Source organism: Wolffia australiana, chromosome 12 (assembly GCF_029677425.1).
Source record: "Wolffia australiana isolate 7733 chromosome 12, ASM2967742v1".
In the NCBI taxonomy this organism is placed as follows: Eukaryota; Viridiplantae; Streptophyta; class Magnoliopsida; order Alismatales; family Araceae; genus Wolffia; species Wolffia australiana.
Window position 1 is genome coordinate 13,342,059 of NC_135846.1, and position 27,357 is coordinate 13,369,415.

At 38.9% G+C, this 27,357-nt stretch overlaps 3 protein-coding genes across 3 annotated transcripts; 1 reads left to right on the plus strand and 2 right to left on the minus strand.

Annotated features, from left to right (window-relative positions):
* Nucleotides 1-5,201: 5,201 nt before the first annotated feature.
* On the plus strand, nt 5,202-8,552 carry LOC144710331 (S-adenosyl-L-methionine-dependent methyltransferases superfamily protein). The gene is made up of 9 exons (XM_078584068.1): nt 5,202-5,349; nt 5,832-5,898; nt 6,082-6,147; nt 6,505-6,598; nt 6,680-6,796; nt 7,750-7,844; nt 7,934-8,008; nt 8,121-8,213; nt 8,277-8,552. Exons 1-9 carry the CDS (start codon nt 5,306-5,308, stop codon nt 8,499-8,501), a joined length of 876 nt encoding a protein of 291 aa, XP_078440194.1. The 5' UTR covers nt 5,202-5,305; the 3' UTR covers nt 8,502-8,552.
* Nucleotides 8,449-12,085, minus strand: LOC144710332 (Inosine triphosphate pyrophosphatase family protein). The gene is made up of 8 exons (XM_078584069.1): nt 11,918-12,085; nt 10,562-10,626; nt 10,408-10,471; nt 10,004-10,013; nt 9,878-9,909; nt 9,696-9,808; nt 8,829-8,905; nt 8,449-8,734 (listed from the first exon to the last, which is right to left on the minus strand). Exons 1-8 carry the CDS (start codon nt 12,039-12,041, stop codon nt 8,620-8,622), a joined length of 600 nt encoding a protein of 199 aa, XP_078440195.1. The 5' UTR covers nt 12,042-12,085; the 3' UTR covers nt 8,449-8,619.
* A 6,935-nt stretch (nt 12,086-19,020) lies between these two features.
* On the minus strand, nt 19,021-21,586 carry LOC144710274 (uncharacterized). The gene is made up of 3 exons (XM_078584000.1): nt 21,372-21,586; nt 21,209-21,278; nt 19,021-19,172 (listed from the first exon to the last, which is right to left on the minus strand). The coding sequence occupies exons 1-3, from the start codon at nt 21,555-21,557 to the stop codon at nt 19,036-19,038; spliced, it is 393 nt and encodes a 130-aa protein (XP_078440126.1). The 5' UTR covers nt 21,558-21,586; the 3' UTR covers nt 19,021-19,035.
* Nucleotides 21,587-27,357: the final 5,771 nt, after the last annotated feature.

Consider the following 27,357-nt stretch of genomic DNA (forward strand, 5'->3'; position numbering starts at 1 on the left):
GACGACGTCAACGCATCGACACCGGAAGCGTCACCACCATCATCTAAAGTCAACACGACCGCAGAAGACATGCCGCCATTGTCACCGGATCAAGTCAACACGCTAGCATCAGGCACGTCTCCACCCACGCACGCCCCTTCACGCGTACAGACAGGTCGCCAAAGGCAGATCCGGAACTGCCCCCTGACGTGACACGAAACCACGTCGTTCGTCATGTCGCTCGTCTTTATTTTTATTTCTTTTAACTGTATTTTCTCTTTCCTCCAAGGCCTATATGTGTAGGCCAATGTTTCAAGAAATAGTTAGGCAAGTCATAATTCAAGAATTGAGTTTTCTTTTAACTCTTCTTGGAGGACTTGCCCTAGCTTCCCTCTTTCTCCCTCTTCTAGTTCGCCGCTGCCGTCGACATCGCCACGTCGCGCCGACAGCCGCTTCCGTTCCTCTCTCCCCCTCCCTTCCTTCGTTCTTTCTTCTTCCCTCTCTCTCCTTTCCTCTCTTCCTTCTTTCTTTCCATCTCTCCCTCTTGCATCTTCTCCCGCAGGCGCACGTGCGTGCCAGCCCGTCGGCGCCCACGCGCGCCCGCCCCCGCCAGCGTCCGCGCGCACAGAACTAGTGCCGGTGTGCACCAGCCAACCCGCCGGTGCCCTCGCACACCAGCCCTCCTGCTGGTGGCCCACGCGCGCCAGCCCTGCCGGCGCCGCACGTGCGCTAGCCTCGCCGGCGCCCGCGTGCACCAGCCAGGCCGCCAGCCCCCGCGCGCACCAGCCCTCCTGCCAGAGCCCCACGTACGCCAGCCTTGCCGACGCCCCATGCGCGCCATCCTCGCAGGCGCCCGCGCGTGTCCGCCCCAGCCCTACCGGCGCCCCGCACACGCCAGCGCCCTTAGGCCCCTGCACTCGACCGCCTCCGCTTGTTCGCCCTCCGTCTGCGTTCAACGCTCGTCCGTCACGCTCCTCGCCAGGGGCGCTCAACGCCCGGAACGTCCAGATCTCTCGTCCAGTGGGTCGTACAACGCCCAGAACGCCCAGTTACATCACGACTTGAATTTCCAGCAACCTCATCACGCACTCTGGTGCCGAGGTACGCCTGAACTCTTTGGTGTCAAGTTTTATTCGTCTAGTGTTCCGCGAGGCTTCTTCCACCGCCGACAGATTTGTTTTGAATATCTCTTTCTTTTCCTCAAAATTCTTCCTCTCGTGAGATTTCCCGTGACGTGAATTCGAGTATTGGATTTGGTGCTTCGGCATCGTCGCGGTGGTTGAAGACAGTACTCCCGGCCTTGATGAGGAACGGGACTGCACCACCATCATTTCATCGGTTTTAGGTTTTTGAATTCGACGTGTGAATTTCGCAGTCTATTTTTATCCCTTTACCCAAATCCGTCCAGCATTCCCACCATCATTGTCATACCTGCCTCCCTTGTTGTCTCTCCCCTAGTCAACCTGCATCAAAGATAATATTTATTCATTATGAAAAATACTCAATTACATATATCACGTGGAAACAACCATGTTACAGATATGCATGCAAGTTGGAATTTGTTAAAATGCCAAGGAAGTTCAACATTTGTGAATATCCAAAGGAGGTTCAACATTCTTATGACCACATGGATATACATAAAGGAAGATAATATTAATTCATTATTAAAAATATTCAATTACATATATCATGAGGAAATGTCCATCTTAGAGATATCCATGCAAGTTGGAATTTGTGAAGATGCCAAGAAGGTTCAACATTGTGAAGATCCCAAGGAGGTTCAACATTCTTACAACCACATGGATATGCATAAAATCAAACGTTTGAATAGCTCAAAGAGACAAAATTCCAACGATTCTGGATTTGACTCAATGCAATGTGATAAGATCGTCGACATGTTTTTATTTTAGTTCATATGATTTATCTTTGAATAACTTTATTTGACTGTGTTAATTTATTTTGACCTCATTTGCTCCCAAAGAGAAAGTCAAAGCTATACAAAATTTTATTCTATTTATATTTGTGTTAAAGAATCATGTTACCAAGTGGTTTCCCAGCATGGATGTCCCAAGGACAGGACTGGGAACCAGCCTAACCCATAATTAAATCACCAAGTATACCTTATGCTTTACCTCACTCCATACATAGGATTACTGTACATAAATTAATTGCTTTCGTTATAATTATTTAAATTTCAAAGAACCTCGTTCAACCCATCTAAGGTGATATTTTGACTACATAAACCAGCGTATATCATCATCACTAATAATATTTGATAAAAAATCAGATTAATGTGTTTAGATAACAATCTGATTTCATACAAATTTCCTAATAACTAAGAGGAATACATGTTTTATTGAGAATACAATTTTTTGGGGTATTTCACGTATTATTTTTTATTTAAAAATAATAAAATGGTTTAATATACATTATGAATTACAATTCAGGGGAAGAATAACATAATCTTAGATGAATCCCCTTAGTTTACAATGCAAATGGGGTGAATCCTCTACCCCAATGTATTTGTTCATGCGAAAAAATTCTCATCGCAGATTTCAATTCAAAGGAGATTTCAATCAGAAGTGGAGAACATACTTGATGCTAAGGAAACCCACATCTGGCTCCGATGTTTTCTCACAACAGCAGTAACAACTTCACCAGCTCCACTAGCTCTAACAATAGTTGTCAGCAGCACCTGCAACAGCTCCAATTGCCAACTACTCCTCTAGTGGCTCCTCAGGCCCTAACTTGTATGCATTTTCTGTAGAACTGGGTATTGGGCTGACATAATATAATAAAATAGTATTGGCCCATTATAGGCATATGGTTATCATTATTCAATATCCGGTCACAATATCGGATAACAAAACTCAGAACAGTTTTAAGATTCAGAACGGTGATCGATAACAGAACCATAACAGATAACGAAGGTGAATTTTCCCGTCATCCGAAATCGATATCCGATAACGGATATTGGACATCGATCATGAATATGTCAACACCGTACGAACTCTAAACGAAACTCAGTTTGTATTTGGTCTCCAACGCCCAGTTTCATATCCGTTATCCGAACAGTAGAACCCTACTCCCTTGATGTAGACAATGGTGAACTTTGAATAGAGGATTATTCATTTTCACCCTGGTTACTGCCTATGGATTGTCGCTGCCACCGCCGTTGTGCCAAGACAGCCACCCACACTATGCTTGACTGTAGCCGCCTCGTGTCTACCCCGCACATGCTTTGCGTCTAGTGAGTATGTCACCCCACCTCCGCATGCACACTGCTCATATAGAGCAAGCACGTGGCCCCACTTCCACCTGTCGTTGCAGGCATTTGGCAAGCACAACATCTTCCCTCCACCATCCACCATCGCCTAGCCCTTGGCCACTCTGATGGCCTTCTACCCGATCCTCTAAGCTTTGAAATAAGTTGAGGCTTATTGTGAGTTGAGGCTTATTTCAAGCTAAGCTTTGAAATAAGCTGATACGAAACAGAGGGGGTTTCTTAAAATATTTCATTGGAATTGCTCCTTTCAAAATCTTAGAAATTCATATCAACCCTAATTGATCACTCGGGTCTCTAAATTTGTAAAGTTCGGCGAAAATTTCTCTTCGCATAGAAATTAAAAAAGAAAACTGTTATGAACTCCGGCTCTAGTTAATATTTAGTAAAAGGCTATGATGATTTTATTATGCAGATTACACTTAATTCAAAAGGACACAGTAATATTCACTGATGCTGAGGTCATATTGGTACTCAAAACTCATGTGGACTTATTACTTCCACCTAGTCTTAATGGTTTAATAAAAGATCATACATATGCTTGATTTCCCATAAAAACCGAAATGATATAGACCTGTTTTTGTAATACAAAAATATCCTGGGTGAATTAAAGTGTAAAGTAGGGGATTAAAGGCTCCTCCTTATTTATTCATAAACTCCCAATGTCCAACCGTTATACTTATGCATACAACTATTCAAAGGACCAATAATTCATGTGACATTTGAATGAAGCTGTTCCAAACCTTGTAAAGTTGTTTGTTTATACGAATTTTCAACTGAATATTTACTCAAATGTTTTATTTCATGAAAACATATGTTTTTATATCATGTGGCGTAAAATAAAAAGTTCAAACTATTTTAAAATATGCCAAGCTAACGTATGCTTTAAAAATATTTCGTCACCCTTATGCATGGGATATTAACTTAATGACGTTTTGAATTATTTAATTGGAATGTTCAATAATTATAAATGAATAACAAATCCAGGAACTTAATGAAATTATATTTTTCTAGGAGTACTACCCGAAAAATGCTAGGGGTCTTTGACTATAATTTCTAGCTTTGATGGCCATTTTTCTTCCTGGATTGAAGATTAAAGATTGAGATGGAGCAATTTAAAAACATATTTAGACCAAGAATCAAAGGCCAAAATCAGGAAAAATGGTTTGCAACTGAAGTGGGATATGATCTCCATTCATCTATCAGCCATAAAACAAAACTCCAGCAACTTAGAGATCAGCTTTAAGTTGCTGGTGTTTGTATTTAAAGTGCAGGGACGCGGACGGGACGGTTTTTTCATTCAGGAGGAAAAAACTGTCCCATCCGTGAGGGTGGACAAAATTCGGGACGGAAATTCGTCCCGGGATGAGCGGATGGGACGGATTTCGTATCGTTGGACTGAAAAATCAATTCACTTCCGACAGTTGAGATCTTGCCACGTGGCATCACTATATCAATTCTTTGACATTTTGCATCAAAGTCCCTTCTTTTTTTGCACGCCCAAACTGACCCCCCCCCAAAAGTAATTGTACATATGTCCCTCCACTCTCTCTCCTCCATATTTCCCTTAAAAACTTAGAAAAATCCATATTAATTCAATCAGACCTTGGAACTATTTTTATTGTATATTTTGTCCGGGACGAGGGACGGGATCGTTTTTCTCCGGACGGGATGAAACTGGCAAAGTCGGGACGCGGACCGGACGATTTTTTTGTCCTGAGACAAAAAACCGTCCCGTCCGCGTCCCTGCACTGATTCCTGACGTCGGACGGGACGATCTTCGTCCCATCCATCGTCCACGTCCCGGAAGATCCGGAACTATATTTGTATTGATAGAACGAATATTAACTTAATTATCATATTAATTTTGAGATCAAAACGCCAGCCCACAGTACCAACAAACAAATAGCCAATTTATTTGGGAAATGTAAAAAAAATAATAATACAACTCGGATAAAAAGTCTTCCTTAAGAGGGTAATCGCTTTCTTCATAGTATCTCCCTTCATTCAGATCAGTTCTAGACTCTTGGAGTTTTTCAGGTAATGTCGGGCGGTGATTCGGCTAGATCGCTAATGGAGGACGACAGGTGAATACCTCCCACTATACATTTTCAAACCCTTTCTGGATGCTTGATCCACTGTTCTTGCGCAGAAGTAATCGATGAGATATTATAGAAATTTTACTTGGTCGTACTTATTTGAACTTATTTAGGGCATGCCCATTTGAAAAAAACATCCAAGATTGGGAAATCGATGATCTTTTCGTGATCATAGTGTTTAAAGCCGATCTTAGTTTTTTCCCTCTGAAACTACCGTCCAGTGGTAGTAGTTTATGGGTCATCTTGCCTTTCTCGACGAGATAGATTGTAGATTCTTTGCATAAACCTTATGAAGGTAATCTTAATACATGTTTGAACCTTTGGTAATGATTAAATTATCGTATTGTTATTTACCGTTCCATCTTCCATGTTAATTCTGTAAAAATATTGGAGCTTTGGGCTTGAATCTCGGAAACGATACGTCTACGCTATTTACTTAGCATTTTTCTCGATGAATAAACACGTTCCAGGTTGAACTCCCCAAACACATCGACTGTGACCGTTGATGTTCTTGGCCATCGACTGCAATTTTCCCAGGTAACGATTACAATAGAACAGTTTTACGTATGCTCCTCATCTGGGAGTTAGTTTATAATTTTCATATTTTATTGTCTTGGCCCAGCCGAAAACGATTTTTTAAAACTAAAAGAGAGAAGATCACCCAAGATCGAAAAAAAATAATTTTTAAGGAATTAAAGGATCAATCTTTTGACATTGCAGGACCCGAACTCAAGGCATCATGGTACCACAGTATGGGATGCATCCATGGTGTTTGTCAAATTCCTGGTAATTTTGTGGCTCTATTCACTCAATTATTTTCACTTCATGATCCTTCTGTGCTTGAAATTTCTTTTTGGTTGTCACTTCTGTTCCTGTCCCATCTAACTCTAATTTCTCATTTAATCTTCCAAGTCAAGGAAATGTGATGCTTTGTCCATGAGATTTATGCCATCAGATAATTTTAGCCTGGAAAAATGATGCAATCTCCAAACACTTACCAGGGGTATTTTCGTCATTATTCCAAAAGGGTCTCCAAACTCGGTTAATGTTAGGCTTAGGAGCAATTGTGAATATCATTAATAAAGTTGTTAGGATGCAAGTCCTCCAATCATGTATATTTACGCACCAAATCGTTCTATTCAGGAAAAAAATCGAAGAAGAGGTCGATTTTCCCAGTCCAGACTGAAGGGAAAACGAGTCGTCGAGCTTGGAGCTGGCTGTGGACTCGCCGGCTTTGGTCTGCCGTGTAACTTACCAGAAAATTTGATAATTTAATTAAAGAATTATAACATTTGATTTTTCTTGTTATTATTTACAGGTATGGCATTGTTGGGATGTGATGTCATTGCCACAGACCAAGCCGAGGTATTACCTTTATTGACAAGAAATGTGAAGCGTAATATGTCCAGGATCATGCAGGCAAACCCTGGCTCTGGTATTTACCCAAATATCACTCCCTGTATATTTCTTTATTTTCATGTATCATATTTGAAAATTGAATGGCAGTCAATTAGATCGGTGACAATATTCAATCTAAGATGGATTTTAAGCATGTATGTAATTATACTTCCACGTGCTCGGGTGGTTTGGGCCAGCCAGAAGATTCCATGAGCAGATGTTGCTACAGACGAGACTTTTCGAGCCTCGTCTGTAGCCGAGGGAAGACTCTTCATCGTGCTACGAGGCTATAGTGCAGGGACGTGGACGGCGTGATTTTTTCGTCCTGGGACGAAAAAATTGTCCCGTCAGAGGATACAGACAAATTTCGGGACAAAAATTCGTCTCGGGACCACGACGGGACGGTTTTCGTCCATGGAGGTCTCGGACGAGGGATGGACGAATCTGGACGGAAAACCGCCGGATTCACATCCGACGGTTGAGATGTTGTCATGTGGCCTCACTATGACAATTTGCATCAAAGTCCCTGTATTTTGACGTGCGTGCACATGTCTCTTTGCGTTCTATATCCTCAGTAATTCCCTTAAAAACTTGAAAAAAATCTATATGAATATATTAGAAATATAAATGGTTTTTTTTCATCCGGGACAAATTTTGGGACAAAAATTCATCCCGGGAGGACTGGACGGAACGAAAAACCGTCCCTGTATGATTGGACGGGACAGTTTTCTTATCATTGGATGAAAAACCGTCCCGTCCTTCGTCCCTCAACTTACTCTGGACGTCGGACAGGATGAATTGTCCACGTCCAGGACGATCAGGAACTATATACGAGGCCATCTGGCCAAATCGAAATGATATTTTTTTCGAGGGGAGACCAGCTTTGACGGATGCCGTCATTCTCATGGTAGAGGGTTTTGTTTCGTGCTAGATTAATCTACACTTTTTTTTTGCTATGCTTTTTTTTAATCTATACTTTTTTTGATCCAGTGGGTTCTATCAGGGTTGCTGAGCTCTTCTGGGGGAATGAAGATCATGTCAAAGCAATTGCCCCGCCCTTCGATTATATAATTGGAACCGATGTTGTGAGTAGATGCGAATCTTGATCTATCCGATTAAGGATCAATCATTCATTTATACAATTTCTCAGACAGTGTTCTAAATGTGAACCAAGGTATATTCAGAGTCTCTCTTGGAGCCGTTGTTGCGGACCATATTCGACTTATCTGGGCCAAGAACTACGATTTTGGTAAAACCCGCACGGCGCCTCCGAAATCGGAGGCATTGATTCTAAAATTTCTAAGTTTGTGTTTTGACGAATGTTCTAGTTGACTCTTCATCATGGGTTTGTTCTGAATCAGATGTGTTTGGAGATCCGGTCTACGTCTGTTTACGAGAAGATGATTCACATGTGGAACATCAATTTTGAGACGGCTACCATACCAAGATCAAAGGCAAGCACCATAAACTTATTATGAATCAAAGTTGAACCTAATCGTTAATCGATTTTCATGCAGATGGATGTCAAATACCAACATCCCAGCATCAAGGTTCATGTGATGACCTCAAAACATAGGCCGACGGCAGGAAAGGAGCATTCTGATGAAAGTATGTTGCCAGAAGACGGTGACGATAATGCGACGGATGATGTAGAAAATAAGCATGATGATTGGGAGAATAGGCGACATGGGTCTGAGGCAGCAAGGCTGCTTAAAAATGTGAAGATTACCACCATAAGTTAGAAGGTTTGTTCTACTATTATTCCCTAAGTTTTAACTACGGTATCGTGGATTGATGAGCCCTTCATCATAAGTTAGGAGAGAGAGAGAGAGAGAGAGAAATGAACCGAGAGTTTTCTGCTCATTGACGCGTCTCGAAGACATACCCGGCTTGGGTGAAGTGAGCTCTGATGAGGGCAAGAGCCCTGGAGCGATGAGATATCCTGTTCTTCTCGGCCTTTGCCATCTCAGCATACCTGCATGAATTACGCCCCCAAAAGATATAATTATCTCATCATCATTCATTAATCATTAACTTAAGTAGGGAATATGATGAAGAGGTTGATGTACGTTTCTTCGTAGCCATCTGGCTGAAAAATCGGGTCCCACCCAAAATCACCTGGGCCCCGTGGCGAAACGATCTTTCCCTGCCAGTAGAGTTAGTAAGTTTCATCATCATCATCATCATCATCAAGTTTCATCAATTTTGGGAACTTGAAAGAGTATAGAATGATTGTATCATCGTCATCATCATCGGGAGTTTTGAGAACTTGATTTTCAAAATGGTAGATACAGTATGGAATGCCCATCATCAACCATTTTGGGAACTTGACGGATGCTTTCTCAAAATCGTAAAAGGTATGGGAACAACGCCATCATCAATTTTGGGAACCGGAGGGGTTCTTTTCTTTAAATCATGAAAAGAGTATGAAATGACGAGCATCATCGTTATCATCAGCAGTTTTGTGAACTTGAGGGATTCTTTTCTGCAAATCTTCAACAGATTGTGGAATGATGATGATCATCATCTATTTTGGAAATTTGCGGGATTCTTTGTTCAATATTGTAAAAGAGTTCAGAATAACCATCATAATCGTCATTGTCATCAATTTAGGAGCTTAAGGAATCCTTTTCTCAAAAATCTTAAAAAGAGCATGGCCATCATCATAATCATCATCGTCATCGTCATCATCATTAATTCTGGTAACTTGAGGGATTCTTTTCTGGAAACCGTAAAAAGAGCGGAAGAACCATCATCATCATCATCCTCATTGATTTTGGGAACATGAGGAGTTTCTTTTCTCAGCATGCTTATGATGATAATGATGATGATGGTACTGATGATGATGATACTGATGATGATGACCATCATCATCATCATCATCATAAGCATCAGTTTTGGAACCTGAGGTTTCTCAAAGTGGCAGAGTGACTTACGTGGGTCTTCCCACAGAAGGACAGGGGCTCAGAAGTTGGGCCTAGTGCTAGGGAGAAGATACACATGGCATAGGCTGATTTGTCCTCGTACGCCTGGAGAATGTTGTTCAACCCTGCAGGGTTCACATTTACGCCTAACTTACAAACACCAAAAATAAGAAAAATAAAGATATCAACCCCACCTTCATGGCCGGTCTTCTCCAAGAACCACTTTCTGGAAGATTTCGATGATGAAAACAAATTGTTCAATTTTTTTAAAAATAAGTTCAAAAAGAATGATGATTCTCAGATTTGGAAGAGAGGCTTACACATACGGCCCTGCAGAAGAAAATGAGGTCAAATGTTTCAGAATAATGGGATAAGAAAAAAAAATAAAAAGAATATTTGGAGGAGGAAGAGATCATCACAAGCTTGTTGACAGTACCAGTAGACATGGTTGTTCTGTTTTGTTCGTTTGAAACGAACAAAAAATTCGCACAAAAGAACCACACATGGCCTTGTTCTTTGTTCTGTTCTTTTTTTTCAAAAATGAACAAAATGTGCACATTCGAACAAAATTAGAACGAAATTCGCACATAGCAAACAAAAGAACCGCACACAGATCTGTGCGATGTTCTGTTCGAATTCGTTTTTGTTCTGTTTGGAAAACCGAACAGAGCGTACAATTCACACAAATTCGCACAAAAAGAACCGAACGGCCACGTCTAAATACCAGGAAGGCCGTTGAGGGCATTGTAGCAGAGACACGTGTCTTCAACGAGTACAGGCCCATCCACCTTCATCAAAGAGAATGGTGGCCGCACATTTCGTTAGATGATCATGATCTATGAATTTGGTGAAGGTAGTCGATGAAATTAAAGATGAACCTGAACCGCTGCTAGACGAGCCTTCTGCTTGGAGATTTCCTCGGGCTCTCCTTGCAGCTCCGGCACTGGAAAACACAAGAACGAGAAGATGGAAGCGAATTCTTGAAGAACTGAAGAAGAAATCTAGCCTTATCTGCTGATTTAGTGACATTATTGGTTTTATTATTTATTAGAATTTCCTCGACTTCGTTAATTGAGATTGCAAGCAGATTCAAGAAGAACTGAGCAAGAAGTCGAGCCTAATGTGCTAATTGAAGGACATTAATATTCTTATTATGATTAAAAAAAATTTTCTAAAGATAATTCTCGACTTCTTCGGTGAAAATTGGGCGACAATCCTAGAAGAACTGAACAAGTAATCGGGCATTATTTGCTGATTCAATGACATTACTATTCTTTTCCGAATAATTAGATTTGTTTTCTAGGAGTCAATCTTTTTTTAGTTCGTAAGAGGAAATTGTACGCGGATTCGAGAAGAACTGAACAAGAAATCGAGCATTATTTGCTGATTCAATGACATTACTATTCTTTTCCGAATAATTAGATTTGTTTTCTAGGAGTCAATCTTTTTTTAGTTCGTAAGAGGAAATTGTACGCGGATTCGAGGAGAACTGAACAAGAAATCGAGCATTATTTGCTGATTCAATGACATTATTATTCTTTTTCGTATACTTTAGATTTCTTCTAAAGATCAATCTTTTTGATTGAGTCTGTGGAAATTGGAGGCTGATTCGAGAAGAACTGAACAAGAAATCGAGCAATTTCTGCTAATTCAATGGCATTACTATGCTTTTCAGTATACTTAGATTTATTTTTTAAAGATCAGTTTTTTAACTCGTTGGCGGAGACTGGATTCGGATTCGAGAAGAACTGAACAAGAAATCGAGCATTATCTGCTAATTCAATGACATTACTCTGCCTTTAAGTATAATTAAAATTGTTTTCTAAAGATCAATTTTTAACTCGTTGGCGGGGACTGGAGGCGGATTCGAGAAGAACTGAACAAGAAATCGAGCATTATCTGCTAATTCAATGACATTACTATGCTTTTAAGTATAATTAAATTTGTTTTCTAAAGATCATTTTTTTAGAATTCGTCGGCGGATATTGGAGGCGGACTCGCAAACAAATGAACAAGAAATCGAGCATTCTCTGCTAATTCAACGACATTACAATGCTTTTCAGTATAATTAAATTTATTTTCTAAAGATCAATTTTTTAGAATTCGTCGGCGGATATTGGAGACGGATTCGCAAAGAAATGAAACAGAAATCGAGCATTATCAGCTGATTCAGTGAGATTAACATTCAATTTTTTTGAATTCGCCGACGGAGACTGGGCTTTTGAGTCGCTTACAGTCGAGTTTGAGGGATCGAAATGGTATTGAATCGCCGAGAATGGCGCGAACTTCTTCGAGCTTCTTGGCATTTCCCGTTACGAACGTCACCGGCCGGATCAGAGCCCTCGCCTCTCCCGTCATCCCTCCGCGACAACGATGACTTGCGGAGCACGTCGAGACTCTCCACTTCTCTCTCTCGCTATTTATAGTTAGTTTTCGATTCTCGTCCGCGCCAGGATGACGGTGAGGATGACGAATTCGTCTCGTCGTCGTAAGTTCGTTTACCACACTCGGATGATGAGAAATATATACAAATAATGTAATAACAGGATTTCATCGTTAAATAATATATTCATGAATCTTTCAAGAGCTATGGATTGAATTTTAAGGATGGCGGTAAATTTAAGAATCACAATCTCTGAAATTGATTTTTAAACTAATCCAAGAATGTAATCACGTGATTTAGTTATTAAATAATATATTCATGAATCTCCCAAGAGCTATGGATTGAATTTTAGGGATGGTGGTAAATTTAAGACACTGGTTTCATTAAAATCACAATGTCTGAAATTTATTTTAAATTAATCAAAGAATATAATCAAAGGATTTAATTATTAAATTAACATCGTAAGGTCTGCAATTAAATCTTATGAATAGAATCATCATATTATTAAAGTTACGACATATATTCCATCATGGACTATTGTACACAGATGTTAATTTAATAATTAAATCATGTGTGTATTCTTTGAACAATTTAAAATAAATTTCAGATACTGGAATTTTAAACAAAAATCAGTATCTTAAATTTAATATCAAGGCTTAAAATTCAATCCATAGTTCTTGGAAGATTCATGAATATATTATTTTCATACTACAAAGATTATATTTTGGAGATTCATGAATATATTATTTTACCTTCGCCCCTCATTAAATCTGGAGCTCTTGGAAGTGGACTCATCAACGACTAAATTTCTGATGATTGATGAGAAACTTTGTATCATGTGTCCGAATCTCACAACCAAAGTTTTTGCATAGAAGGGTAATAAGATCTTCTAAAAAAGCCCAGCTGTGTGGACCAAAGTTAATCTTCTTTATTGGGAACCTTATGCTTCAATAATGAAGTACATGTCTAATAAAAGTTAATTGACACAAATTGGACATTCTTGTAGTGAATTTTTAAAGCATTATGCCCATTGTATTCCATTGGGCGAAAATGATAATCTTGTCTTGGTTGAATATCTATTTCTCATTCCCATACATCTGTATTCAATACCATATAAGAAAGGTACTAGATTTTAAAATTGTCAGGGAAACAACATATCTTCATTTCTCGTCCCATGAAACGGTGAAGTGAAATAAGAGATACCAATTTATTACGCATACGTGATAGTTAATAGGGAGGATACAAAACGAACAAGCTACTGTATCATGTTTCAGTGTAAAAAAAGGACCTTATAGAAAGATAACTATATGTCGCACATAGACTACACACAAGATGAGGAATATCTTTAGCTCCCAAGGTCTTTCCCAATCAAGGGCCACCATACTGCACCTACTTCTCCCATTTCCAGAGAAAAAATAAATTAAAATGAGATTATTTGAGGGTTTAAAATGGACAACATTGCAAAGAGAGAAAGAATTGACCTACTAATGATCACAAATAACGTGGCTTTTTACTAGTAATTTCATGTATTTAATATGCTAACTCTCATTAAAATGTTTGTAAATGTGTGTTATTAAAGAAAAATGAATCATTATATTTATGTTATGAAAATTCAAATTTTGTTTATGTAATGGTATTGTAACATAATTGTTTGACAGTAATTTGATGAATAAAATAATTTTTTACTCGGGGCATTTTTTACTGATATTTCTAGCACTAACTTCATCAAGAAAATGATATATGAAGAATACTTATAAATTTGGATTTATTTAAATACTTTTAATGACTTTTTAATTTTCAAAGTCTTCCTAGAATTAAGTGTCATGCCGTTAATCCACCACATGGGTCAAAAGAGAAAGAAAACGGGATGGTTCAAGTTGTCAAATATAAAAAGATGATATCTAAAAACATACAAAAATATTTCTGCTGATATTTTGAGGGTAGTTACATCTTTACATCCTCTACCCATCCACCATCTCAGATATATAAAAAATGAAACCATATATTTTTGTTCCTGATTACAACTATTAAAGTGATCACACTAATCTCGGTTGGGTTCATTCTTGCATTCTAAGTGTAAAGGATGGAAAGAGTGACATTCATATAGAGACATGTGAAAAAGAAGCACCACCCCAGCCCGTTGGACCCTTGAGGATAAGGTTAATGTGATCTTCATCTTTTTCAACTCACATCTTTGTCCTTTTACCCAGGTTGGTGTCACGTTGTCAGTAGCCTTGGTTTTGATCATCCCCCACACCTCCAACAAACTAGGCCACTAGTCAGCTTGTATCCACCTCATCTCTGTGCATACCAGAGTTGGTAAATCTGTATCACTTATTCTCACTCCGCTGCTTGTAGTCACCTATCAGCCACCGTCTCCATTACAATCAATGCTTGTATTTCATTTATCCTCTCCAATCCACTCACACCACAACTTTGAACCATCACCTAATGCTTCCAACACACTGGCTAATATCTTTTAGTTATAAGTATTTACTATCTACAAGTATAAATTTAATAAAATATAAATTAGGTTAAATACTATAAATATTTTCTGACCTTTCTAGAATTATTTTGATTTATGTTTCACTATTTTTCTTTCATTAAATTAAATTTATTTCCTAAAATAAATATAAAATGTTAAATTAAGAAATACAGTTGTAATTATTTATTCAATACATGCTCCATATGGATTAAACACTTACTCAGTTAAGTTCCTATGAAAAATTAGCAAGTCTTGGATGTGAGGCTTCGCCGATTGAGAACACCTCTGATAAAATACCCATCTTCTCCAAGAATTTCAACATAGAAACATAGGCATGGAGGGTCAGACACCCAGGATTTTTGGACGTTGGCAGATATACTCAAAATTTGAAGGCGTTTATTAATTATTCATGAGCACATCTTTTATGAAAATTATATTTTTTTCATTAAATTAGATTTATTTCCTAAAATAAATATAAAATATTAAAATTAAAAATACAGTTGTACATTATTATTCGATACATTTGCACTGGTATCAATCTAAAAATACACTTATTTGATACTTTCTTAATATGGCTTAGACCCTTACTCGCTCTGTGCTCATAAGAAAAAATATAAATATTTTTGTATAAATAATAAACATTTAACAAAAAAATTAAGCCAAATTATGGTTCATTAACGATCCATACTCTCTCCTCAGGCCTTGTGAGATATACTTTTTATATAAATTCAAGTTCTTTGTCGAAAGTCAAAACAAGTCATCCCTCTGGATTACCACAGATGAAAGATATTAAAACTGATGTAACACGACGGTCGGAATTGACACTTCGTGTTACATTCAGAATGTAGGTTCTAAATGTAATGATATGACATGAATTATCGTATATGATTTGATAAAATATTAACGAGAAGTATGAGGGTTGTCAAATGACCTGGAGACGTAAACCAGCTGTACGACACGTGACGGGTTTAGTCACGAGCAGGCTCCCAATGATCCACGGGATATAATCGAAAGGACACGTAGTGAGGGACGTTCTTCGTCCAAGAGTGTCCACACTATCAAGAGAATGCCCGGGTCCAATACTGCCAATAAAAAATTATCTAATACGAGTAGGTGGCAAGTCCTAAGATCACGTAACGTTCCGCAGCGGAGCAGTCAAAGAACAGCACTGAAAGACGTAACTATACTACGTAATATAGGGAGGAAAGAAGTGACCTGGGTGCTGGGCTCGAGTGACATGCGAGCCGAGATCGTCATTGAAGAGCAAATGAATCTGGTCGCGAAGATAACAATGTGGTCGGTGTTGCTAGCGCCAAACAAAAAAATTGTGGAATCGTGGGGTTGGCAAGTCCAGTAGTGCGTAGTGCAAGCAGATGCAGGACGATGAGAGTAACACAATGAATTATCGTAAGGAATGCATTCTGAAACCAAGTGGGACGGCACAATGAATTATCGTATTCAGCAATTGAACGGTCAGCAGCACTGTAGAAGAAGACTTAGCCTTTAGAGACGGTCACTCCTGTAAGATAGATCACCGGACGATGATCACCCGAGAACCATCGGGAGAGAGATGTTGATCGGGAGGTTAACAGAGCGACCGCCCGTAGCCAAAAATGGCACCGTCCTGGATCTCCCATCCAGTACAAGGACGATGAGGGAAGGAACAGATTACCAGATTCTGCTTTCTTGCAGAGAGCCCTCGAAATAAACCAATCGGTGATAATTACCGCTAATGCAACTCACGCTGCAACGGCGCCCTTCAACGATCTCTGATGGTTGGCGTTCGTTCGGTTCGCGAAGTTGATCTTGGAAGCCACGGAGCACCAGAATTCCATGGTCAGTAGACTTCAGATCACGTGGAGAAATTTCCCGATAGTGGTAAAAACTCTGGGAAAACGAGACACGATCTTCTTCTTCTTCCAATATGAATAGCGTAGATGGATTCTTCTTCTTCTTTCAAGTAACAAACACGTTGAAGAGAAAGCAACTGCTAATACTCAAAACGAGATCTGAGTTCTGAACAACAACAGTGACTTCTTCCTTTAACTTCCACTTCTCCCTCTTCTTAAAAGGTGGGGGGGAAGTGGCAGTTATGGAAGCCCAATTGGGCCCCATTTAAGGGGAAGGCCTATTGGGCCTCCCCTTAAAAGAAATTCTTTAGGGGGAGAAGAAGCCCATCATGGATTTCCTCCCCCTAAAGATGACAATTAAACATGATTAAAATAAACATGAATGACAGGGGAGGCCTGTACTCACGCAGGAGGGGCCTCCAACAATTCAAGAAACGATGAAAAGGAAAAAGAACACGAAGACGTCTCGGCACTCTCCAAGATGACGCGACTGTTGCTTCAAGCTTGATAGTGGAAGTGTTGGTTCTTCATGTCGGCTCTGGCTCCGCGTAGGGGCTGGTGACGAGTCTGGATGCGATCAGCTGGTTTGTCTTCCATCCAAAACCCTAAAGTATAATTTTCATCCAATGTCTCTAGTTTTACAAATATTCTAGTTTTTGCATGATCACTAATAGGGACATAAATTATGTAAAAAATTTAAACTAAGTTCAGTACTTATTCTGCATAGTTTATACAGGAATATGCCACACCTTACTGAGTTCCTATGGGTACATACATGGACCGAAATAAGTTGACAATGAAATAATAGTATTTCACTTTCACTATAACATCTTTGAGTACTGTCCAATGCTATATAAACATCTTTCAACACTCTTTATATCAATAAATTATATACATAATCATTGATCAATTTTTCAAAGAGTTTTAAGGGAGGAATAAATTCTGAATGTAGTCCCTCCATTACTATAATAACTTATCGGTACATCAAGGTTCTTCTTAAGGATGTAATATTGTTTAACTATCAAGTTATGATTTGGTGATTGAAAATTAATTTTTTCCAAGTAGGGGAGGAGATGATTAAATCATAATTGATCTACGAAGCAATAGTAAACAAATTACATCATTGGCCATCGACTTTCTGTTTAGGAGGGTGTTTCCAAGCCACTAACATGTCCCACTTCTAGACGTATGTATGAGTCCAAGGGCCTCTGGGATGATGTGGATGGTATCATCATCATCCACAAAATAACAGTAGGACTAGTTAATATGTAAATATAGAATTTAACACCAGGACTAGAAAAGTCAGCTATTAAAAAAATGAGGATTAAATAGGAAACAAATATATTAAATAGACTGAGATTAAGACTAAGATGGGATGGTGAGGGAACTTTAGTCACAGATAAATAGGTATGAGCTTTAATTATTTATCGGATTGGTTGTGTGAGACAGACTTGTCTGGTCCAATCAATTGAATCACCAGGTTTCATCTGATTAGGAAATCATGCGAATTTGATTACATCCAATGAAGAATTTCTGTATAATGACGTTAATTTAATAATTAAAATTTATGTGATTTCATTTTTTGAGAAATTTAATAATAAAATTCAGATACTTGAATTTTTAATGAAAATAAAAATCAACAGAGGCTTAGAGCCAGCGTACACATCTAAAGAGTATAGGGTTTGACCTGATCCATCAATGGTATGACCTCCTTGTTGCTTTACTATTATAGAATATTTGTCAATTGTAGAGTATTGAAATACCTGTAATCTTGCATTGATCTATGATCCCTCCTTAACCTATCTATGATCCATTCCATCTTAAAAGTCTATTGACAAACTACACTGTTAAAATAATAAATCACATGACATAAAAAACTATCCGTAATTCATCAGTAAAACAATTTGAATTTTGGAACTGAATTCAGGTTACAAAGTTTAACTTGATTGAATCCATCACAGCTTAATAAGGTTAAGTACTTCATCTTCTTGCTTATTCATGAGAGGAGTTTCTTCTCACTTGGTCTATCATATGCATATCTCTTTGGTTCAAGCCTTTAAAAACTATGGAAAATCCATTGTGGAGTCTATTAAATCCTGTATTATTTCATGCATTCACAATATTCTTTGCACGAGTCTTAATATATTTGAGAAAAAAAACATAATTGATTTTCAATTGGAACGCCATTTTAAGAAAATTAAGTTTATCATTTATAGTAAAAATTTATATTCTTCTCTACCATTCGCATGTCGAGGAGCTTAAGATATTTTTAATATATTTCGCACAAAATAATTCTTCTCATTATTATATTTTCATGACGATACAAACATAGGAGAAAGTGCTGAAGGGCTTCAAGCCATCGAGTACTAGCGAAATAAATAAAAGGGTAGTTTACTTCGTGCCATACAGAAAAATCTCATGCTATCACCTATACAATGATTCTTCAATACTCATGCTCGTGATCATCCCTGGAGTGAAGGCAAAGATGTTTAAAACTTAAATCTATTTACATATAATCAAGTGTACATAATTTTAAAACTGATTATATAATCTTAGTCAACTTAATCTATTTACATATAACCAAGTGTATATAATCTTAAAACTTAATATATAATCTTAGTCAACTTAAGATATTTACAAATAATGTTTAAAACTTAATATCATATTAATTCGATCTGTGATGTTTTCTGGGTACTCACCGACAATCTTCTCCTCATTGTTCAGAATGGGAATCAAGTGTATGTTCTTCTTCAGCATCAACGCCGCAGCCTCTGCAGAGAAAACAACAAGATTACAAGTTCCTGGAATGAAAAAACTGTCCCGTTTGCCGTCAAACTAGACAAAGGAAGGGATGGTTATCTCATCAGGGGACGAAAAATTTGCCCACAGACGAATGCATTCAAATTCCATTACTATGATTTTTTTCTCAAGGTCTAGATTTAGGACGGTGTGCCAGTTTGAGGCACGACGGTTTCCAAACGAGACAGTTCTGGTCTGGTCAGTTTGGGCAGGACGGTTTTTTTGTCACAGGATGAAAAAATTGTCATGTCTGTGAGTCTGGACGAAAAGCGGATCAGAAATTTGTCCGGTCCAATAGGATGAAAAAAACATCCCGTCTGCATCCCAGGAATACTTTTGGATGTCAGACGGGACGATTTTTGTCTCTTCTCGTCCACTGTCCACATCCTGGACAATCAAGAACTATGTAGTACAGGGGTGCAAAAGGGACGTTTTTTTCATCTCAGGATGAAAAAATTATCTCGTCTGCGAGGTTGGATGAAAACCTGGACAGAAATTCGTGCGAGACCTTCGCATGGGATGGTGTTCGTCTACTCAGACAAAAAAATTGTCCCATCTGGAGGTCTCGGATGGAAAAACCGTCCCGTCCATGTCCCCGGACTGATTCCAGACGTTGGACGTTCATATCGTCCCATCCATTGTCCACGTCCTAGATGATCAGGAACTATACCTATGGGTTAATTGAGATGTAGTGCAGAGACTTGGATGGGACTGTTTTTTCATCCATGGACAAAAAAATTATCCACACAGGAAATCAGATGAGGGACAAGTTGTAAAATCACCTCCCCCCCCCCCCCCCCCCCGGACAGGATGGTTTTTGACATGGGATGAAAAGACCACCTTGTCTGGGGGCCTTGGGCGAATGATGGGATGTAAAGGAGGGAGAGCCGACGGAGAGCTGAGAGGGCAAACTGAAAGTATAGTGCCACATCATCCCATCTCTATCCCAATTTTTAGATTTCCATCCGAATTGCCCTGTCCAGAGTTTTTTCCATCCCTCATATTTTCGTCCACGTCCCATCCCGTTCCGTCCCGTCCGATAATGGACCTGTCCAAGACATTCTCATCCCGTCCCACGCCCATGACGAAGCAGTGCATTGGGACACCCAGATTTTGACACTGGCACATCACGTGTCGTGTTCCAGCTGGAGCTCTTAGGCAGATACATGTATTGTTCCGTATCATCCCGGACGTGGACGATGGACAAGACAGGAAAAATTTTGTCCTGTCCGACGCCTGGATGTAGTGCAGGGATGAAGGATGGGACAAATTTTTTGTCCGACAGTATGAAAACCATCTCGTCCAGTCCTCCCGGGAAGAATTTTCATCCCGTCCGGGAAAAAAACCGTCCCATCCCTCGTCCCAGATGAAAAAACCTGTTTATATTTTTAATATGTTAATATAGATTTTTGCAAGTTTTTAGGGAAATACAGAGGAGAGAGAATGTGAAGGGACATATGTACAATTATTTCTGAGCGGCGTCAATTTGCACGAACATAAAAATAAAGGGACTGATGCAAATTATCATAGCAAGGCCAAGGTTGCTACATCTCAACCATCGAATGCGAATCTGGCAATTTTTTGTCCATATTCGTCCGTCCATCATCTGAGACCTCCAGATAGACCTTTTTTTCATCCCACGGGACAAAAACCGTAACGTATGGTGGTCCCCAGGATGAATTTTTGTGCTGAATTTCGTCCATACCCTTGGACGGGACAATTTTTTCATCCTGGGCCAAAAAATTGTCCCGTCCGTGTCCCTGCACTATAGATTCATGACCCTCGCAGAGTATAGAAACTGCCCCATCTGCTATCCAAATCCCTAAATGGACGGTTATTTCATCCTGTCTGGGGACAGGAGGATGATTCTTAGTCCCGTCAAATCTAAACTCCGAGACGGAATGATTTTTTTGTCCGAGGATGGACGGACAAGATTATTGGGGACGGAAAAGACTATGGATGGCACAAACCAAACTTGAACAATAAATGGGGAAGATCAAGTACCCACCCATGACTGTTCTATCAGGAGTAAGCGTCACAGCTGGAGAAGACATGATTTCAGTCACTTTGCTCTTCAACTGCAAGCACAAGTTGGTAAAATCAGTAAGAAACTTATGAGAAAACTTTGAAAATTGTTTTTGAGGATACATGAAATAGAATATAATCCTCACCCCCTTGGCGGCTTTGCTCCTGTCGCTATTGGCTATCACGCCGACGCAACGGAGCTCATGATCAAGAACAGGGAGCCCAGGGACGACCTCGAAGAGATGATCGATCTCCTCCAAAGTCTGATCAACAGTCGCCGATTTAAACTTGGTGGCTATCACGTCAGACAAGTGAACAGAAGGTCTCTCCATCCGCTGCAACAAAATATCAGATTTTTTTAAAAAATGAACGATGCTAACTCATTGCTACAAATCTGGATCATGAAAAAATAAGACAGGTAATGTGGATATATATGTTATTATGGAAAGGAAAATACAATCTCATTGCTACCGATATGGATCACTGAAAAACAATACATGTTACTCTTTTGGAAAGGAATTAAACAATCTAATTGTAACCAAAATGGATTACTGAAAAAAAAAACATGTTACTCTTTTGTAAAGGAATTAAACTATTTGATTGTAACAAAAATGAATTTCTGAAAAATAAGACATGTTACTCTTTGGGAAATGAATCAAAACAATCTAAGTGTGACAAAAACAGATAACTGAAAAATAAGATATGTTAATGAGATAAAAACATTTCACATATGAAACACATATGTTCCCTTGGAAAGGAACATAACTTAGGATTACTTCAAAAAAGGACAAGTCACTGGGACATCAATTTTCTTCAAATTCAAAGTGCAGTTCTAATTCAGCTTAAGTTATACTAGAAGAACCTAGTTTCCAAGGATCTATGAAGATTGTCGAAGGAGAGCAGGGAGAGGAACTCTGACCACTCTCTGGAGACGACTCCAAACAGAGACGGAGTATCGTCCTTATCGTCCCATTCGCTCGTCATCAACTATGCAGACAGAGTAATCCTTGATCTGATCTCGACATTCTTGATCAAACATGATCTCAAATAAGAGATCGATCGAAGAGGGAAGAATCGGCCATGGTGCAATCGAAAGGTATTGCAAGATGCTGCCGTTGCCGCTGTTGCCCCCATTACTTTGCTAATGAGTTGATTAATTTGAACTAAGTCAATGGGACGGGACATATTTATAGGGCACAGGAAGAGAGAACTGTCACCGTCAGTGACGTTACCGCTAGGGAGAATTGAAGACAGAGGAGGTGACTCGACGCTGGTGGGGCCTGTCTTTGAAGACGCGGTCTCATCACTGCGGAGGAGGTTAATCGCCTTAGAGAGGGTGGCAGAGAGGAGGAGGAGACTATGAGGAGGTGGCCGCAGTATGCTCATCGGTATAGTTCTGGATTGTCCTGGACGTGGACGTTGGACGGGACGGGACAAACTGCATCCCGTCTGACGTCCAGATTCTGTGCATGGACGAAGGACGGGACAAATTATTAGAAAACCATCCCATCCAGCCCTCCTGTGATGAACTTTCATCTCGTCTCTTGTCCCGGACAGAAAAAACCCATTCTTTATTTTTTAATATATTACGGAGGAGAGAGAATGCAAAGGGCCATATGTACAATTATTTATAAGCGGGGTTCGTTTGCATGCACGTAAAAAATATGGACTTCGATGCGAATTGTCATTTCGAGGCCATGTGGCTACATGTCAACTGTTGGATGTGAATCTGGACAAAGAAACCATCCAACGTCCAGCCACGTGGCTATATCCAACATCCGAGACCTCCAGACGGACGGTTTTTTCATCCCATGGGACGTAAACTGTCCCGTCAGGTGGGCCCGGGGATGAATTTTTGTCCCAAAATTCGTCCCTATCTTTGGACAGGATGATTTTTTCACCCTGGGACAAAAAATTGTCCCATACGCGTCCCTGAACTATACTCATCGAGCGGTGAGGGTAGTCGTGGGTTTGCTCATCGAATAAACACCAGTGTCAACGTTGTTGACTGTGGATGGGGTACACGTGTCGAGCTATAATTTGTTGAGTAAACATTAGGGGGATAAGGGAGTTGGTGGTTGTGGATTTGGTTATCAGATAAACACCAGTGTCCACGTTGCTGACTTTGGACGGGGACACTTGTCGAGCTATGATTTGTTGAGTAAACATTGAGGGGATTAGGGAGTTGGTGGTCTTGGGTTTGGTCATCGGATAAACACCAATGTCCACGTTGCTGACTTTGGATGGAGGACACATGCCGAGTTATGATTTGTTGAGTCAACATTGAGGGGATAAGGGAGTTGGTGGGGTCGAGTCAGTTTTGTCTTTTTATGGGAGACAATTCATAACATCATTTTTGGAATGCATTGATACTTTCTCATATCTTCCATAATATTCTCCAAAACTGCATCACATCAGATCACATCAAATCTGATGGTAAGATGGATTTTTGTGAGAGGTGATAAGTGTTGGGTTCGGTGCCTTGGTTCGTCCATGGAAAGCACATTATCATAGATGCAGAATCATGTTGATCGAGTCACAATAGATCTTTAAAATCAACATTGAATGTACCTTTTTGGGGAACTTATTCCACCCTTGACATGCTCACTTTGAGATCGTTCCAAAGCCATTCACGCGTCTGGTCTCTAGAAGTATCCATGCGATCACTCGACGCTTAGATCTCCACCTCTTCCTCTTCAACTCTTCTTGGAGACTCTCTCCTTGGTTGATGTTGAGAATGAAGAAAGGGAGGGCTCTCAAGTCAGGCTTGCATGGATGCTTAAAATGAGACCCCTTTCCCTCTTTATACTTCACTTAAGGTTTTTCTCAAAAACCCTACAAAGTAAAATATATCTACCAAGGCCCTTATGACATTGTGTGTGTGACCCTCTAGGCCCATGCGTCATTCTAGTTAATAACTTTAGTGGCCCAATAACATTTATTGATCAACATTATTAATTAACTATATCAACGTATAAATTAATTAAATAAGGATAGATTTAACCCAATCGATAGGTTAAGTTTCCAGCCCATGGGGTGCCAAGCCACACCTCGTGCTCTAGATAATACCGAGTAGTCTCGAACTCTCTCATGGAACCTTTACCGTCATCGGTTACCGTATATGTATAATCCATCATCTGCACAAGACTCTCGAATGACTTAGGGTATGGTTTATCGTCAAATCCTTATCTATCATTCGATTAGTACTTATGCATAACGGGGATCATTGGAGAATACCTTCTCTAATATCCTCACTACCCTGGCCAGGGGTTTTTCTGCATCGTCTTCCTTGAGTCAATCTCCTCTTTTACCGAGGGCGGATGATCCCCTCTTGACCACTCAATCATCTCTGTAAGCTTCTTATTACATACAATCTATAACTTATTTGAATCCCATGACTAGAGGCTTGTAAGTTATAATCAAAATGTAGTCATCCACTCACGAGATGTCATTGGTGTCTCAAGTCAGTGGATCAATTATACAACTGTGACTTGAATCAACCTGATTGACGTTTAGGTATAATACCATTCAGGGATTCGTACGGATCAATTCAGTGAACTCTTTCTCCAAAGAGCACCCACTATTTGTCCGTAGTGTCGCCACACTAATAGCCATAGGCTCATGTGTACTTATCGTATAAGTAGGATCAGCTAGTGCTATTCTATCCGGATAATACGATGTCCATCTCGACTATTCATCGAATAGGAATATTTAGAATACATCTTTAAAGATTAGTGATCACTGTATTATGATCTCATCATAATTCACTTAGTCATTGCACATATTCATTGACTTCATTATAAACATCACACGAAATAATAATAAACACAAATTTATTTAATAAATGAACTTAAATAAATATGGTAGTGTGATTGGCTTGACAGCCACATAATATACATCAATAAGTTTATGAAAGTTACACACTTTAAAGTAGATAAATACGTACAATGGTCTCCATTGTTCCGTATCTGCCCCGATGTAAGACATATTCGATAATTGGTATCCAAGGAAAGAGAGATGGTCTTAGATGTCGATATCGGCAATCAGGATGGATACCGAATGGCAGTGGATGCATGTATAGGATTTTTAAGTCTGATATCTTTACTGATATCTAATATCTGGTATAATCTTTCAATATACGGCTATTGGTTTCCCCTTTTGGTATCCAATTTGGCATCCATTTTGATATTGGCATCCAATCTCTACATCCGGATGAGTGAAACCAATCTACTTTACCGCGGAGATAAAAAATATGCGTAGAAAGGACGCATCTCTCGTTATATTTATATCCTATGAAGGTTAGTAATTTGTAGGTATGGGTATTGAGCTAGTATGGGATCAATGGAATAATTTTTCTAGCATATTTTTTCCCAGTAGCAGGATCATTGTAACTAACTCCATTAGGTTCATCTCTGTAGAATTCAACAGTTATACCTACTTATTCAACACTAGAGTGATTCTGCCCTTTTTAAATGGAACATCAGCCCTTACAGTTCCATCCAGATCTACTAAAAACTACTGGAAAAGTTTCAAAAAAAGTAGGCCGATGACGTACAAAAAGTTTGAGTCCTTATTTATCTCTAAAATTAGGGTTGCCTAGTGATCCAATAGCAGGATCACTAGAGCAACACCTAAGATAGGACAAGAAATGGGAAGTTCTTACCCCGGTAGATTTTTACATTAAAAAATAGGCTATAAGGTACAACATCTCACATCTATCTTTCTCTCCTTGCTTCATGATTTTCTCTCTTCATGGTAGATCTATTTTCTACCTCTCAGTAACACAGCAATTATTAGGTTAATACATGTTTTCTGCATTAAGAAAGCTAAACATGTGTTTTTATCAAACCCAAAATAATTGTGTATTTTAAGGGACAATATGATTTCAACAAATTATTAGTATTTAGTGATTATTTGACACTGTATTCTTCAAAATATTCATGAATATATTCTTTTACCTTTGGCCCTCATTAAATCTGGAGCTCTTGGAAGTGGGCTCATCAACAACTAAATTGATGGTGATTGATGAGAAACTTTGTATCATATGTCCAAATTCTATACCCAAAGTTTTCGTGGAGAAGGTTAACAAGATCTTCTAAAAAATGCCCAGCTGTGTGGACCAAAGTTTTTCTTCTTTCTTGGGAACCCTATGCTACAAGAATGAAGAACATGTCTAATAAAAGTTATAAAATTGACACATATTGGACATTCTTCTAGTGAATTTTTAAAATATTATGTCCATTGTATTCCAATGGGCATAAAATGATAATCTTGTCTTGTTCGAATATCCATTGTTCATTCCCGTACATCTGTAGTCAATAGCATATAAGAAAGGTACTAGATTTTAAAATAGTCAGGGAAATAACATATCTTCATTGCTCATCCCATGACATGGTGAAGTGATATATGAGATACCAGTTTATTATGCATGAGTGATAGTTAGTAGGGAGGACACAAAATGAAGAAACTACTGTGTAATGTTCTAGGGTAAAAAAGACCATTCAAAAAGATAACTATACGTTACACATAGATAAGCACAAGACGAGGAATATCTTTACCTTACAAGGTCGTTCTCAATCAAGGGGTACCATACTGCACCTACTTCTCCCATTTCCACGCAAAAAATAAATCAAAATGAGATTATTTGAGGGTTTAAAATTGACAACACTAGAATGAGAAAAATGATTGACCTTCAAATACTTACCGATAACATGGTTTTTACTAGTAATTTCATGGATCGTTTGTGCTTATTCTCATTAAAATGGTCGTAAATGTGTGTTATTATAGCTTAAAATGAATCATTATTTTTCTATAACTAAAATTTAAATTATATTTATTTAGTGGTATTTTAACATAATGTTTTGACATTATTTTCATGAACAAAATAATTTTGGACTCATGGTATTTTTATTATTTTTCTAGCATTAAATTCATAAAGAAAATAATGTTATAAAGAAGAAGCATAAATTTGGATTTATTTAAATATTTTTAACGGATTTTTGCATTTCAAAGTCTTCCAATAATCAAGCGCCATGCTGTTAATCCACCACACGGAGCAAAAGAGAGAAAATTGGATGGTTCAAGTTGTCAAAAATCAAACGATGATATCTCAATATATAAAAAGATATCTGA